Here is a 17,179-nt window from a genome sequence, read left to right as displayed (position 1 = left end):
CCCCTGATGCAGGAGGTTCCAATGAACGGTGGCGTAAAGCCCTGGGGTTGGTGCAGTCTCTCTGTCTGGAGGGACATCAGCACCCAAGATCACACAGAGCAGTGTTTACAAAAAAGATTGGAAACCCAGCGGCCTTTTATGACCAGGCCTGGGGGGCTGAGGGCAGGCAGGTCCGACTCAACTGCTTCCTCCAGGAAACTGGTCCCTGCTTTCCTGGCTGCTTCCTCCAATCATCGACTTAAACCCAAAGAGGATATGGAGTTAGAGGTCTCGCCATGAAGAGGAACAAGCCAACCCCGGGCTCGGGAGCCCTGGACTTTCCCCATGAAGCGCCACTGACGGGGAGGCCATGGCGTCACCTGGAACAGGCTGGTACCTGCAGCCATGTGACTGCCATTTCAACTGAATGCTGTTCAGGCACTTTGCAGATTTCAGTGATTCACCCAAGCTCTTCCTCTTTCCAAGTAATTTTTGTTCCCCAGAAGCAAATGCCTTAGTACCTAAGGCCTCTAAACGGTATGAAACCACCTCCTAATCCTACCTGGGGGAGCTTCTGATGTCCCAAGGAGAAGCAGAGCTTGGGGACGTGGGGACAGCAGGGTGAGACAGGGCAAGGCAGGCTTCCTCCCAGGGATCAGTGCCAGGCACCACAAAAACGGGAGGGTCAGTGCCCAGGAAGCGGCTGGAGAAGGTGTCTGCAGTGGCTGAGGAAGGCACAGCCCAGTATGGGGCCTCTGGGGAGGGCACTGGAGGCAGAGGGGTCCCCCAGGCAGAGCTGGGCTCCCGTGCACTCCAGAGGCTGCTCCATCTCCTACTCTCCTTCTGTCCCTCCTGAGAGCCCCCCCGAAGCTGTCGTCTTGACGTCCCTGAGAAGCTGTGTCCCACGGGCCACTTGTCCAGGCCCCTCTCCCTGGTTGAGCTCAGGATTCTAACGTGGTGAGTGGGAACCAGTTTTGGGGTTTCGGTTTTCCCCTGACGCTAAGTGGCCGCTTCCTAGGCCATGGTCGGCGGAGTTAAGAAGCCTCACGAGGCCACAAACCTCTTGGGAAGAGGTGGACACTGGCGGGCTCACCGAGGGGCCAGGGTGGCAGCTGTAGGGGCCATGCTGCGATGGCCTTGCAGCTCTTCTTCCATCTGCTGCAGATGGCAGAGGGGGGTCTTTGTCCCAAGAGGCTGGGAACCCCCCATGCCCTATGGCTGTCAGGTGTTGATGGCCAGGCAGGGGCACCCAGCCCACCGGCTTCCTGGGGGACGGAGCTACCTCCCAGGCCCATACGTGCACGGGCGCTTGAGCTCCTGCCTAAAGCCCTCGTTTAATCAGAACATTGCCACGGGGCTAAGGCACGCGGTTGCTGCGCCTGCAGGACGGTTCCTTCAGCAATAGCTGCCACCCCTCAGCTGCTTCATGCCAGCTGGAACCTCGCTGGGCTTGGAAAAGCAGATGGGCTGGGGCGCCGTCTGAGTCCTCGCCACTGCGGAACCACTGTGGACATACTGTTTCTGGTGCTTGCACACAAGTGATCATTCTGACGAGATCTGGGATTCTGGGCTATCTTCAAACGGAGCGTGGAGATGCTGCTCCCGAGTGGCTGAGAACCTGTGGCCATGTGGATTCTCCCACTTGGGGATAACCAAGGCTCTTAACACCTTGCCTGGCTACTCCCAGCTCTCCTCTTGCCCCAGGACTCAGGACCTGTGCACAGGATATGCGTAGTCCATGATCCATCTTGAGGGCCACCCTCCGTGCTGCCCAAGCTTGACAGTTGCTTCCAGGGGAGCTCTGCCAGCTGTTTCTCCCTTGCACCCTCCTGACACCTCTCGATACATCCCTGAGTCCTGGGCGGCACCTCCATGTCCCTTCCTCATCCGCCACATTCCCATGCCTTGCTGCAGTCCCCTCTGAAACAGGGGGGTTCCTAAAGCAGGTTTGCCCACCTCACTTTTTCTGCCACCCCTGCTGCTAGATGAGGTCTCTACGAATTCTTGGGGGGACTCTGGGTGCCCCTCCACAGTCAGAGCTCCCTCTCGCCTGTTTCTGCAGAGCTGTGAGCCCAAAGGGTTTCACCCTCCACACTCTGCACCCCATGCTCTGTATGGCCCCTTCTGAGCTTCTGGCCCCTTCATGCCATGGCTCTCCCCTACCTGCTTGGTAGGTGACCAGGGCAGGTGTGGCTGCCATCCGTTCCTGTCAGTCAGGGACCACCTCTTCTTGCACCTCTGGCTGCCTCAAGCCTGCAGCTCTCGTGAGCTGCTGGGGAGGCCTGGGGGGCTGGAGGTCAGATAAAGACACGAAGTCTATGTTGTTCAAAGCCATTGCACATGGGCTAATGTGTTACAGCAGCCATTGGACACTTATGCAGTGTGCCTACCGGGCTTGGACACTTGTGCAGTATGCCTACCGGGGCGGGTGGGCAGGTCGTGTGGCACGTCCACCAGGGTGAGTGATGCGGCTGTGATGGGACCTAGGGCAGGGATGCACACTGCACAGGGGACACCAGACACACGGCTGCGGGTTTAGAAAGCAAGGGGAGGCTGTGACTGGTGTGAGTTGTGTGAACTTTGTCCCAAGAGGCTGGGAACCCCCCCGTGCCCTATGGCTGTCAGGTGTTCATGGCCAGGCAGGGGCACCCAGCCACCGGCTTCCTGGGTTGTATCACGGAAACTCTCCTGCCCCAGTTCCACCCGCAACGGTGAGGCCGGCCCTCAGGGACCCACACAGGTGGATGGATCCCTTGTCCTTTGACCACGGCCTCTCGGCTGCTGTGAACAGTGTGAACTGTGAGTGGTATGAACTGTATGAGTGGTGTGAATCACGTGACTGGTATGAACCATGTGAGTGATGTGAGTGGTGTGAGCCGTGTGAGTGGTGTGCCACCCTTGACGCCAGAAGCAGGTTAAACGGATATATTAAAAGAAATCAGGCCAGGTATGGTGGTTCACACCTGTAATCTCAATACTTTGAGAGGCGGAGGCGGGTGGATCACGAGGTCAGGAGTTTGAGACCATCCCGGCCCAACATGGTGAAACCCCATCTCTACTAAAATACAAAAAATCAGCTGGGCGTGGTGACGCGCGCCTGTAGTCCCAGCTACTCAGGAGGCTGAGGCAGGGGAATATCTTGAACCCGGAGAGCCAAGATTGCACCACTGCACTCCAGCCTGGCAACAGCGCAAGACTCCGTCTCAAAAAAAAAAAAAAAAAAAAAAGAAACCAACCAATGGAAATACGAACCAAAATCTTTCTTACAAGGGTTATTTCTGGAAGGAAGGAGAAGGCAGGAGGAAGGGACAGTGCCCGGGCCTCCAGGTGACGTGGGCAGCAGAAGCAGACGGGATGCTCAGGATATGGAACCACAGAGCCACCTGGGCCCTCAGCAAGTAAACAGCAAGGACAGGGCCCACAGAGTGACTGGCGGTCATGGGCCCACCTCACTGCAAGACTCATCCGGATCCTGACTCAGAGAAACCATCAGAAGCCAGTCACAGGCACTGGAAGAACACAAGCCTGGCGCAGTGTGATGGGATCGTAAAGACCATTGTTTCAGGTGTGGAAAAATACCGTGGTGGTGGCTACGAAGAGAGTCCTCCTCTTTAAAGACACACACTAAACTATCGATGGATAAAATGACACACTCTCTGGAATTCATGTCGGATACCCAGGGCACGGTGGGAGGTGGGCGAAGGCTGTGGCTGAAACAGGATTGTGCCGCGTCAGTTCCTGGTGAGGCCGGACCCGGGTGCTTGTGGGGGGTCATGGTGCTCCTCTCTATACCATGGGAGTTGCACCTTCTAAAAACCAGAAAAAGAGAAGAGTGGAGACAATGCTTCCGTGGCCGCAAAACCCATGCATGGGCCTCAGTCAGGAGCACAGAAAGGACCCCGGCCCCTTCCCCAGGTGCCAGGGCCTGCAGACGGCCTGGTCAGCAGAGGGACGTGGTCAGTGCTGGGACTCTGGGCCCATGGGGAGGCCCGACTGCCCCGGAAATGGTCATTGATGTCCCTGTGGTCCTGGATGGCACAACCTGTTATGAGGTTCCCAGAAGGGGGGGACTGGATGGGGTGGCCAGGGGCTCCCAGTCCAGATGAGGAAGCTGAGGCTGGGTGGCAGGTGGCAACCCCACCATGCACGGGCCCCACACGCACTGGGCAGCTGTGTCTGCCATGCGTGGGCCCAGCGGGATGGCGAGGAAGCTTCCTTCTCACTCGTGGGCTCGCTGCAGGACAGCCAGGGAGGCGGCCCGGGAGGGGGTGTCTATGACGTTATGCTGCCTCAGGTCAGTCTCAAATACAAGTTTAACTTTCCACACCAGAACGGCTCAGTCACCCTCAACACGGTTTCCAATACTATCCGCCACTCACCCCAGCGGCTCCAGCCGGTGGCCAGAGGTAGAAACTTAGAGGCGAGTCTCCCACCTAACAGAGGCTTCCTTTCCTGGGCCATTCAGACATTTGCCTGCCAGTTTACGTGTCAATCCCGGCGTGACCCTGGACCTGGTGCCTGGGATTCACTCACCAAGCAGAGCTCCTCTGGATCGGACAAACGTGTTGGCCCCAGGGTCCCTGCACTCCCTGTCTGTGCCCCCAACCTCCAAGTGCTTGTGGGCACCAGGCCTGCCATGGACCCGCCAAGGTGTGTGAGTAGGAGAAGATCTTCAGCTTCCACGCTGTGGTTGTATCACGGAAACCCGCCTGCCCCAGTTCTACCCCGAAAGGTGAGGCCGGCCCTCAGGGACCCACACAGGTGGATGGATCCCCTGTGCTTTGACCATGGCCTCCCGGCTGCTGAGACCAGAGCTGCCAGCTGGGCAGGCAGTTTCGTTTTAAATGCCCACTCCTTGGGCTGTGCTCCCTGGACGGTGCTCCCCAGGCTCCCACTCCTTGGACTGTGCTCCCTGGGCTGTGCTCTCTGGGCTCACAGGCTGGGCCCCTCAGCCCTCCACTGGTGCTTGTTCCTCCCAAGCCAGGTGACCTGACCTGAGGCCAGCAGGGCCACCTCTCTGGCCTCAGCTTCCTTGCAGCTCCAAGGCAAAGGCAAGGACCATGCACGCGCCTGTTGAGGGAAGAAAATGAGAAAATGGATACGAACGTTCTTCTCCTCCTGAATCAGTCATGAGGGAAAGAGGTATTTTAAGGCATAAAGGTGCAGCCTGGGCGACCCAGAGAGATGGGCCCGGCAAATTCCCACCGTGTTTTGGCCCATTTAGGAGCATGTGGTAACCGTTTCTTCCATGCGGACTCTGCACCGAGGCCCCCACACAGGATTTCTTTGGTCCTGCAGTGGTGGTGGAGGCGAATCCAAAGCAGAGGGCGAGGCGCAGCGGAACCTAAGTGTGCCCGCGGTGCTGGTCCTGGTGCAGCTTCACCCCTCTGCCCCTGGAGCCTGGAGCGGAACCGGCCCTAGTAGAATCAGCTTCCCCACGGCAGGGAGAGCACGATCCCTCCCCCGACCTTTTAGGAGCCTCCAGCTGCTGTGTACACAGGGTTCCTCTGGGTTCTCTCATCAGAGCTGCCATCCCCCGTCCCAACTCTGGCCTGGCGGGGAGGGTGGTCTGTTTAATCCTTAGCATCTCTGTCTCCTTCAAAGCCATGGTGGTCAGACCCAGCACAGCCTGGAGCCCCCGAGAGTCTCCAGCCCTGACCTTCCCAGAGAAAAGGCAGCTGCTAAGCTGGGTCCCTCAGTGTGGCAGGTAAGTGGATGAGGCCTGGAGAACTGCCAGCAGCCCTGGCAGGGGTCTTCCTCCCACCATATGGCCAGGGCACGGGGCAGCCTCCTTGGGACCGAGGCAGCGTCTACTGAGGACTGTGGTGCAGCAGCTGCTCTCAGAGGCCCCCATGGGAAGCTGGACAGCAGGCCCAAGAGATCCACACGATTCAGGAGACGGTCCTTGCTTTAAAATGTAGGTTTTATTATCACGCAGGTGGGTGAGATCAGGAGATGCTTGCCATTGATGAGACCATTTGTTACAGTTCCCAACAGGAGGTGGGGCATGCCACATCATGGGGCCACACAGGGGAAGACCATGGTCTCAGAGACAGACGACATGATGGGGAAACAGGCAGAGCCTTGGCGGAGGCTTCCTCGGGAAAGGTGGGGAAAGCCGGGTGAACATGCTGGAGGCTGGGCTGTGGGGATACAGGCCTGCCCTGGGTGTCTGCGGTCAGGCCGTGATTCGTGCAGGGGATGTGGGCCCGAGCCTGGGAGCACACAGAGGAGACAGCTGGGGGTGGGTTGGGGGTTGCATTTGAAAGGCAACCAAAGGCAAGTGTTTCTGATCTCTAGGAAGTGGCTGGCCCCAGAGGGGCAGTCTCTCCAGGGTCAGCAAAGCCCTGACATTAAAGCGTTGGAAACACAGTTCATACATGTGAAATGCACGCACCCACACATACATACCACATACACTCATGCACACACACAGAGGCATGCACACACAGACATGCATGCACCCACACATACCCACACCACATACATACCACATACACTCATGCACACACACACAGACATGCATCCACACACATACATACCACATCCACACATGCACACACACACAGAGGCATGCACACACACATCACACAGACATGCAGGCACACATACACATGCTCATGTACACACACAGGCATGCACACATGCATGCACACACGCGTCCATACACGGGGAGGAGGGGCAAGCTGGGTGGACACTTCGGCAGAGACCAGGTTGCAGTGCTGGGGTGACTGTCCAGCCCTGTCTGGGCCCCCAATGCTCCTGAAACCCTCGCCCTGGGCCAGGCTGGACATGTGGGGCCAATGTGGGGCCAAGCACTCCCCATCAGAGGTCCAAGGGAGGAAGATCACACTGCACTTAACCATTTAAACCCCAAAGCCAGACAGGGTCTGCGGTGGCCAGTACCGCACTCCACACTCCTGAGAGCCACAGGCCAGAACCCTCGGGAAGCTGATGGGCATTTTACAGATTGTGTGAGGGCTCAGGACAAGAGCACTGTGTGTGCTGAACCTCCCCACAGCCTGTCCTGGGGCCCTGGGTCCAGCCAGCAGATTCCTTTGGTCCCCACAGGAGGACAGGTCAGTTCAGCCCAGTAAACATTCTCCGGACCCAGCAACAGCACACGGTCCTCCCAAGCCGGGGGAGCCCATCTCACACACACAATCACAGAATCACAGCAAAGTCAGCAAAAACCCAAAGCCTGTATCAAACCATCTTAGTCCCAACTAACGGAGTCCGGAAACACCACTACTGCAAGGTCCCCAGGGGCACCACACACTCCCTGCCGGATGGGGGTCACTCTGTGCCACACACTTGTGGCCGCCACAAAGGGCTCCTGCTGCCCTGAGCGGGGTGGCCGGGCGGCGGGCTGGCGAGGAAGCCAGAGCCTGTGCTGCTGGGAAGTGAGAGGCGTCTGGGGAGAAACCCAGGCTCAGTCGCCCGCAGTGACTGCAGCAGCCCCTGCCCCGGGAGCCTGGCAGCAGGCCAGCATTGCAGGGCTTCTGTAGACACTGCTGGACATCATCAACTTTCAGAGGCCACTGCTGGCTCCCTTTCAGCCAGGCTTCCCGGACACTAGGGGGCTGTCGCGTGAGGGTCACCCACGGCACATAGACCCGGGGTCCTCAGATCCCAAGTCCAGAATCCAGGCCTGGACATCTCAGGAACAGGGTGGACAGTGAGGACAGGAACGCATCGCTCACCATGGGAACACACATCACAAATAAGCAGCCCCCAGGACACCCAGCTTCCAATCGGCGTCAGTGTCCGCTGGCTGCAAGCGTGAGGAACAAACAGAGCTGCCTGCCAGGCTGAGGTCACCCAGGCTGCCTTTCGGTGGAGCTGCTATCCTGGTGGCCTGGAGAGCATGAGGCCCCCCAGGGAAGCCCCCCCAAGGGCAGAGCCTGGGCTACAGGCAGCGCTGACTCGAGCCACCCAGGTGGTGGTCTGGGACCCCCATGACTCCAAGCTGGCAATTGAGTTTCATCCTAGAACCCAGACACCTCCGAGCTCTTCTCGGCCAGTGCTGCTCTCCACCTGCAGCAAACCCCCCGATGGATGAGAGGAACCCTCAGAAGCAGCTCCTCCCGGCATGGACTCAGAGGCCACAGGCTCAGCCGCTGCGTTACGGCTGAACCTGGCAGGGTGGTCCTGCAGCAGCCGCGTGGAGGTTGCCATAGTGACCACAGGCACTGTCTTCTGGCTGAGACAGCACAGGGGGCCCAGGCAAGGTGGAATCAGGGCCACGCCCACAGGCCCTGCACAGGGACATGGAGCTGGGGAGCCCGGCCAGGCAGCCCTTCTTTACCCACAGACATGCTCTCCCTCTTCCTGCCTCTCTCTTGGGTTCATCGGGGACGTGGGGTCACTGCAAGGACAGGCGGTTCCTCGGGGTGGGTGGGGGCTGTGGTGAAGGCCTTTTGACCCCCGTTTTCTTAGTTCTTTCCGCACAGCCTGGGAAATGCGGACGCCGTGCGCCTGTGCCTCTCTCTCTCTCGGAAAGGGGGATGGCCTGCGGTAAGGGTGTGCAGGGCAGGGTGAGGAGCCCAGCCAGCTAGGGGGGTTAGAGAGGAGACAGCAGAGGCCCACTCAGGGTCAAGGGGCAGGGCTACACCCAACTATGCCCACTGCCCAACAGCCAGCCGTGCCACCGAGAAATCCATCTGGGCAGGGGGCTCTCAAACCCCCAAAGGGGCACCACACCCCTAGAGACACGCCTCTGCCTCCGGATAGCTGTGCCATCAGACACCACCAAGCTGGCGTCCTGGTGTTCCCTGCAGCATTCTGGCCGAGTGGAAACCCAGCCTCTGCCCCTACAAACATCAACAGGAACATGTGATCTCCCAGCACTTAGCACCTCACACCCAAAACACTCCTAGTTAAGTGAGGGTCTGGCTGTTATTCCCAGGAGCACCAGCCACAGCTTGGCAAAGCCAAACCCGACCCTCCACCCACACCTGCTGCCCAGGCTAGGTACAAGAGCCACACGCCCAGCCCACCCAACTCCTCCATCCAGAAGCACAGCCGTGGCTCCAGAGGACGCCCACTGGCCCTTTGACAGGTGCGAGAAGGCAGGATGCAGGGCCACGCAGCTCAGGAACAAAGTTCACAATTTAACACTGGAAAAAGTTAGAAAATAAAGTCTCTTAGTCACAGTAGCAAAAAGTTACACGTAACAATGTGACAAATGATAACTACAGGAACAACATAGCATAAACATAGCAAAATATGAAGAATCAATATAAAAAAGCAGATGCCTATTTGGGTAAAAGTCACTAGACCCCTAGATGGGTAAGATCTCCACTTTGCTCTCAATTAATCTGAAAATGTAAGTCCTACCCAAATCCCAGTGGGGTTACTTTCGACCTTGACAAGACATATTCATAAGACATATGGCCACAGTCCATGTGGAAATATAAACACAGGGGAAGAGCCGGCATTTTTGGCAGAGTGTAGAAGAGGCTCTGGAGTACTGCGGCCTCGCTGGTCAGCACACCCTGCAGGGAACAGTGCGGGACGCCCAGAGAGAGGCCTGCGCGTGGCCACACCCACAACAAGCTGTCCACAAGCAGTTCCAGACCTCGAGCCTGCCGATTTAAAAGGCTGAATTCCAGCCAGGCGTGGTGGCTCACACCTCTAATCCCAGCACTTTGGGAGGCTGAGACGGGCAGATCTCTTGAGGTCACGACTTTGAGACCAGCCTGGCGAACATAGCGAAATCGCCTCTACTAAAATTACAAAAAAAAGTTAACTGAGTGTGGTTGCACACGCCTGTAGTCCCAGCTACTCAGGAGGCTGAGGCATGAGAATCACTTGAACCTGGGAGGCGGAGGTCGCAGTGAGCCGAGATCACGCCACTGCACTGTAGCCTGGGTGACAGAGGGAGACCCTGACTCAAAAAAAAAAAAAAAGCAAAAAAATAAAAGCTGAATTCCAAATGGACTCCATTCTCCCCAGAACAGAATGTTTTTTGCCCTGATGGTGAATGAGGCAGCGCTGGGTGCAGATGGTCTTCAAGCATGTATGCATGTATGGGGGCCAGGGTCTATTGTCCTCTGAGAGGGGCCATGAGCTGGGAGCTGCTGGGAGTGGGGCAGATGAGGGTAACTGGGGCACGGGGCCAGTGGAGCAGGACCCGAGGTGGGGGGAGTGCAGCAGGAGGACAGAAGGGCATGGGTGGTGAAGGGGCTCTGGCGGCACCAGCAAACTGTGCCTTGTTGACTATTTGGAGCAGAAGCCACTGGAAAACAGCACCTGAGGTGGGCGGCTCTCACCGAACTCCCCTCATCTGTCTAAAGACAGACCCTCCAAGAGAAACTGCCAGCTCAGCCCCTCCTGCAGTTCCACCGGCCCAGGAAAAGGGACCCTCCCCCTGGAGAGGGGCCAGGATCCATCCCCGCCTCAGGCTCGGTCACAAACCATCACAGTCCCCATTGCTTCTCTGAGGGCCCTGTAGTCTTCCCTACAAGCTGTGTGCCCCCGACGCGGCCCCCACTCCACCTTCTCCCAGCCGGCCCGTCAGCCCTCGGGCCCCCCACGCGGCCCCCACTCCACCTTCTCCCAGCCTGCCCGTCAGCCCTCGGGCCCCCCACTGTTCTGGGTATTTTCTTTTTCCCCCACGATGCCCTGCACATGTCACACTAACAATAAATTCGTATGCTTTTCCTCCTGCCCCCGTGCCTCCTGTCAGCATGTTTCACAGGCCCGGCTCAGCCTCAGAAGGCAGCGGGAGAGACAGCTCCTCCATGGCGTGTTTGGTTCGGGAAACCTTGGCCCAAAGAACAGGAAAACGCTGTACCCCCACCCAGGAGAACCACAGACCGGAAAAGTCAACGGCTTTTAAGAGACTTGTGTCCAGAGATGGGGCCCGCCTGACAGGCCAGAGGGGCCGGGGCTCGGCATGGACTTGGGGTTCATGCCCGGCCCAACCTGCACTGGTCTGCGCCCCCCAGCCAAGCCTGGTCCCAGAGAGATCCTGGGGCAGTGACCTGCCCTCCTCCCTGGGGCAGCTGCATCCAAGCCAACCACCACCAGCTCCCGGAAGGACGTGGGAAGGGACTGCCCCCATCCACGGTTCCTGTGACCACAGCCCGCAGCCTGAGATAACCGTAGCCTGAGGCTGGAATTCGGAGTCCTGGATTCTGAACAAGCACAATTAGGCAGTGCTGGGGAGGCAGCGAGCTTCTCAGACACCGAGGCCTTTGTAACCCCGGCTGGAAGCTGAGAAGGCGCCAGGCAGAATTTAATCACACTGAGCGGCCTGGGGGCGGGGTGGGGGCGGAGCGTGGGCTGGATGAATGTCTATGCTGGGTGGGGGCGAGACGGGGTGGAGAGTGGGCTGGATGAATGTCTATGCCAGGTGAGGGGGCAGGCAGGGGCGGGGGGCAGGCTGGAGGAATGTCCATGGCAGGAAGAAAACAGATTTTCTCCAAGTCTAGATTCCTCCCGCTAAGTGGTTAGTCCTGGAATTAACTAAGACCACCACTTTCAGCTGGACAGAACTGGGGGGCACCATGTACTTCAGGCCCCAGAGCTGCCTTCAAAACAGTGAAAACGGTAAATTTTGTTATGAGTAATTCACTGTAATTTTTTTAAAAATTGAAAACAAACACAAAAGCCAAGGGCCAGCTCTAGATGATCCGTTTCCAGGAGCGGTGGCCCCAAGAGTGGAGCTGTGGCCCTGGCAGGTAGAGCAGCTGCACCACGGCCATTTGGCAGGACCGGACTCTACCCAGTCGGACTCCAAACGCTGCGCCGTCCTTAACGGGTGGGCTCCGGTGCCCTACCAGGGTATCCCACCCTTTGACCCGGAGCCAGTTTCACAGGTGGCTCCAACACTGGCAGGGCCTGGGCGCAGCTGAGCCTGGGCCCACCACCTCCTGCAGGGAAACAGCCGTGGCTGGGGCCTCTGCTGCTGCAGCCCCTCTGAACTGAGGCCATGTGTGAGCAGACGCAGCTACAGCCCAACCACATGCAGAGCCGCCTTCTCAGCCCTCATCCTTCCGGCTATGGGGTCATTGCCTTGGCCAGTGAAAGAGCTGGAAGGACCCCTCCAGGTCAGTGAAAGGCCTCACCTCACCCTCCCCTCGGTGCCAGGCATCCATCAGCAAGTGCTGCACAGAGCCCCTGCAGGCCTGATGAGGAGGCCTAACTGGGAGCCAGAAGGAACCCTCCAGGTGCACGATTACCCTGCATCTGAGCACAGCACCCAGTGGCTCCCTCCTGTTCCCCACACTCCACAGTTGCCCATTTCTGGGCCAGCTGGCTTTTGCGAGCCTCTTAAGAACTGGTCCGAGGAGCAGAACCCTGGGGGGGTCTGCAGACGGTGGCAGGGCTGAGGCTGCCCACCTGTGCTCATGAGAAGGAGGGGACCATCCCCAGGCAGGGGTGTAGGGCCAACAGAGGCGGGGGCAATGGGGAGACGCCGGGGCCCCCAGGAAACAGCACCTGCACCCGCCAGCCTCGCTCCCCAGGGCAGGTCTTTGACCCTCAGATGCCCTTGGCCTGGCCCTCTCCAGATGTGCTGGCCGGGCCCAGGCTTCCCAGCCTCCCTCCTTGAACCTGATTTCTGGATGCCTGGTGACTCCCAGGGTCCCCCTAAGCCCCCTCTCCTGAAACCCGTCGCAGTTGCCGTCCTCTGCTGCCTGAGGGGAGCAGTCCCCCCAAACTCCATCCTGCCTGCCCCTCGTGCACCCGCTGTGGGCCCGGAGAATAGAACTGAGGCTCAGCTGGGAGGACAGGAGGGTCTGAGTCAGTCCCAACAGCCCTGAGTGTCTCTGACGAACTCCGCCGGCTTCAGCACTTCACCTAGAGGCTCAACTGGCCTCACCAGCAACAAAACAGAGCAGGTCCACAGGCACCTCCCCACATGCAGGGACTCAAAAGCACTCTCTCCTTGGTGCACGGGAGCTTTCTCAACGCACTGCGCAAAGGGGCTCATTCACTCTGACTTTTCATCACCCCAGGCCGCAAGTAACCCAGCAGAGCCATGGCTTGCGATACAATGAAATGGAGGTAATTAATCACATCAAATACCCTACGTATTATACTCCGGTAGCCCGGCAATCGCTTTAAAAAGGGCTTATGGGGCTTAAATAGACAGTGTCCAGGCAGCTGTACAGCCAGGAGCGGGAGGGAGGCAGAGCCCATCTGCTAAGCCTCCCGGGACAGCTGAAAAGAACTGTCCATTCAGAAGTGATTCATCCACAACAGAGCCGCGCGCAGAAGCCGGAGGGCTAATTCCAACCTTTCCTGAGTGCTCGTTAAGCCTCTTTGAGTTATAATTACCCCTGATCTCTAGATATTACAAGGCGTCAATCAGGAAGTTAGATCTGGCCAAGAGAAAACAAAAGGAATAAAGGAACAGGCTCCGTCCAGGCCAGCCAGAAGGCCTACGTGGAGGACAGCAGCAGCAGGGCGTTCTGGACGGGGCTGGAGACAGGGATGGGGAAGGGGACAGGGCCCAGCTGAGGATGCACGCTCAGCACCCACCCTCCATCCTGTCCCCTGCAGGCCCTGAGGAGCAGCCGTAGGCACAGCCCGGCTTCTGGGCTCCGGTTCAGCCAAAGCTGCGATTTTGTCCCCGTGGCTCCTAGACGCTGCGGTGTTGGTGACACCATGGGGCCCAGTCTGACGGCGGCACAGCTGGCTGCCTCCATGGGAGGAGCGCCCATGCCCTCCCTAAAGGACCTGGAGCCTCGGCCCGGGTGAGGCTGCTTCTCCCGAGGAGGATGGGGGTAGGTGGACTCGGGACAGCACGTCCGACTCCACGGTTCTGCCCCTGCCCCCTCAGCCCTCAGCCCAATCCCCACGCCAGGCCCTGCCTTACCTTGCCAAAGCTGCCCTTCCCGATGGCCCGAAGGATCTGGAAGTGGTCAAAGTTCACTGCAGAGTAAAACAGAGGGACACCTGGTGAGGTGGCAGTAAGGCCCCACGTGGCACAAACCCCCACCCCAGAGCAGCTCCTCCACCTCGACACCCCCCACCCCAATGCTGCCAGGGCCCCTCACCCTAGAAGAGGATCTCCATGGGGCGGGCTGAACTCTCGCTCCTGTGCAAGGCAGGAGGGGGCCAAGCCCCAGTCAGTGAAGACATGGGCCTGGGGTCATGCACGTCCTATTCCCAGAACTGTTACAGGATTAGGCAGGTGCCACCACAGCAGGGACACGGCAAGAACGAGCCACACACGCCTGAGTCCGACTCTACTGGGCTGCCGTCCCGGGCACCGGCCACCCCCACTGAAAGCTGCTCCGTCCAGTGAACACCCCCAAACAGGCAGGCCCGGGGTTTTGGGGGAAGCCACGCACGCGTGAGCAGCTGTTCCTGGTTCCCCTCCACCCTGCTCCGCGTCTCCAGAGGACAGGGGCGTCGGCCCTGCTGACACTCACTGGGCAAGCCTGGGGGAGTTTGCAAACGGTCCCAAGATGAACGAGAGGAGGCTCAGGGCTGCAGCTGTGTCCACCATGACCTGAGTGGCCTGGGAGTGCCTGCGCCCAGCACGAGGGCCATTCCACAGGCCTATGCGAAGCTGCAGAAGGCACCGTTTCCCACACCTGCAAGCCCTTCCGGGAGAAGGACGGCCCCCCAATTGTCACTCATGAGACCTCCCCGTGTGCCCTGCCCAGGGAGCCTCTATCCACACCAAGGAAAGGGATTCTGATGGGCTTTCCAGACCGCCTCCACTTGCCTTTCAAACCCAGGACATTCTCCGTACACATTAGACGGGGGTCCCACAATGTCACCCACTGGCCTCCAGGATGAGCCCCTCCAGATGACTCCCAGGCCAGCAGCTGCCTCCACCTGTGTCCTCAGGCCTATATCCCCAATTCTGCACCCCCAAGCCTGTGTCCCCGGGTCTGCACCCCTAGTGTGCTGCACCCATGAAGGGCCTGCACATGGCTCTCACTGCAAGGCCCTGTGTCCTAGAGCCAGGTTTAGGACACCCACTGGTTCACAACATTTCACTTTTTTACCCACTTTTACCACAGCCTCATGTTCACTTATTCTGTGGGGAATTCAACATCTGGAACCCACCACCCCAACACACAAACATGGTTATTTTAAAGGCAGGGAAGACACAGCCAAGGCCAGAGGCAGACCCAGGGAGACACCGCGGTGGGTACTGACCACTCCTGGGAGGCACGACCTGGAGTCTCATCTCATCTCCACTGCTCCCTGGGGGTACCCTGTGCCGTTGGTGGGGCAAGTGCTTGAGGCACTCGGTGTGTGGAGGAGGAGACAGAAAAGTTTCTAGAAGAAAGGTTTCTTCACATTTTCCTCTAAACTGGAAAATGCCCACTCCCTTCCCAGGGTGCTCCAGGATAGCACCAGGGTTCAGCACAGACACAGCAGACAAAGTGTCCATCCTCACGGAGCCTGGAGACAGAGTCACACACCCAGAGGTCTTTCAGTCTGAGCTACGGGCACCATGACAAGGACCCATGGAGGCTTCAGGGCTTGGAGCACAGGGCAGAGCTGGCGTGAAGGTGCAGGGTCGTATCCTGGGGAGAGGACACCTGTGCTGGGCCCTCCAGACAAGTAGGCATCAGCTGGGGGCAAAGAGAGGGTGCCCAGGTGAGGGGCCAGCCTGGGCACAGGCAGGAAAAGGACCCCATGGTATGGACAGACCCACAAGCTGGTCAGTGGGTGAAGTGGGAGGGCGGTCAGCAGAGCACCTGGGGGTGAGAAAGGGGCTGTGACTTGTGGCCTTGGTCTCCTCTGCACAAGACGGCAGTGGGGCTTGACTCTGCAGAGGTGGGGAGAGCGGTCTGATTTAAGCGCCTTAGAAAGGCGCTCCTCACCTCCCCTCTGCAAGTGCCTAGAGGGGCACTGACTGGCACAGGGGGTCAGGACCAGGTTGATGGAGGGGGTGGGGCTTCAAGGGGTGAGAGAAGAGGCTGCCAGGCATCAGAGCTGGGCACTGGGCAGAGAGGCCGCAGAGGACAGACCGTGCTGCACAGACAAGACCTGTGGCCGACACCCACAAGCTGGCACAGCCCCCAAGATCCCCAGCTCCAGGCGGCAGCCGCCCCACCCTGCATCCCAGCCTCCTTCCTCAGGAAAACCTACGCACGCCCAAACAGAGATTATGTCATCAAGGCAGAGGCTGCTCCGGCACCCGCGAGGGCACTCCGAGGCAGCCCGGGCCACAGCCCCACAGGCAGGGAGCAGCTGCCACCCTGTGGCGTCACCCGATGTCCCCAGATGTTAAAGGAAAGTGGGCTGCGAACCGGCACGTGTCATGGACGGGGCTGAACTGGAGGAGGGAGGGGAACGAGAGGGCGGCTGGGCCGTGGCAGGGGAGACAGGGACACCGATGCCATCCAGCAGCCAACCCCAACGGGATGGACCTCGGAGTCTGCGGGGCCTGCCCTGCAGTGGGGAGGGGACGGGGTGTCAGGGCAAGGCCCAGGGCTGAGCTGGCTGCCTACAGCTTGGGGAGATGACTCTGCTGGGCGGCTCTGGGTCCAAGGACCCTCTGTCCACCAGGCTCCACCCAGGCCGCCGCTCCTAGAGACCCCTGTGCTCCTTCTTGGAGCACCCGGTAGAGGCAGAAGAGCCCCAGCGGGCACAGAAGCCCATGGTTGGCACAGCCTTGGCCATTCCCAACAGAGCTGAGGACGAGGGTGGTGGTCCATGCCCACACGCATGCCTAGGACGGCCACATGGCACCTGCTGTGCCACGCCCCTGACCCTGGCACTTGGCACATGGGTACCTGGAATCCAGTCCTGGACTGCCCTGGGAAACGAAGCCAGCATCTTCCAGTGCCTGGGCGCATGCTCCGGTGCCTCCCCCAGGACCCCAAGCAGCCAGCACAGCATGGAGCCCTAAGCCTCTGGCCCCCCGAGCTGTGAACCAGCAAGAGAGCCCAGCCACCATCACCTCCAACTTAGAGAATAAGCACTAGTTCCTGAGGTTAGTCCCTCCTGGAGAGGAAAGGGATGGGAAACAAAATGTATTAAATAAGCCAGAAGCATAAGGGAGTCACGGCAACTGTGTCACCTGTGCCTGCACACCTGCAAAGCCAGTACCTCCCGAGGGTGTGAGAAGGAGGCAGCTCCGGCAGGGGCTCCCGGCCAGGAGGCAGCAGCAGGGTGAGTGTGTGCCGGGGCATGGCTGTGGGGTCAGGGTGTGCAGGGGGTGGGACTGTAAAGCCAGGAATGGGCTGGGGCGGGGCTGTGGGGGGTCAGGGCGTGTCAG

The 17,179-nt window shown here is 59.3% G+C and overlaps 2 protein-coding genes across 2 annotated transcripts in view; both read right to left on the bottom strand.

The window, feature by feature from the left end:
* Positions 1-17,179, bottom strand: part of STK32C (serine/threonine kinase 32C) — a 98,382-nt gene that overhangs the window by 22,821 nt on the left and 58,382 nt on the right. Inside the window, 1 exon segment of the mRNA XM_017893858.1 lies at positions 13,808-13,863. Coding sequence (XP_017749347.1) covers positions 13,808-13,863 — 56 coding nt within the window.
* Positions 6,564-17,179, bottom strand: part of LOC108543392 (uncharacterized) — a 94,046-nt gene continuing 83,430 nt past the window's right edge. The window contains 2 exon segments of the mRNA XM_017893860.1: positions 6,564-9,098; positions 13,808-13,863. The gene's annotated coding sequence lies outside the window, so the exon portion shown is untranslated.

Source organism: Rhinopithecus bieti, unplaced genomic scaffold (assembly GCF_001698545.2).
Source record: "Rhinopithecus bieti isolate Rb0 unplaced genomic scaffold, ASM169854v2 scaffold_24263, whole genome shotgun sequence".
Lineage (NCBI taxonomy): Eukaryota > Metazoa > Chordata > Mammalia > Primates > Cercopithecidae > Rhinopithecus > Rhinopithecus bieti.
The sequence above is the reverse complement of the archived record's forward strand: the minus strand, read 5'-3'. Positions and strand labels throughout refer to the sequence as shown.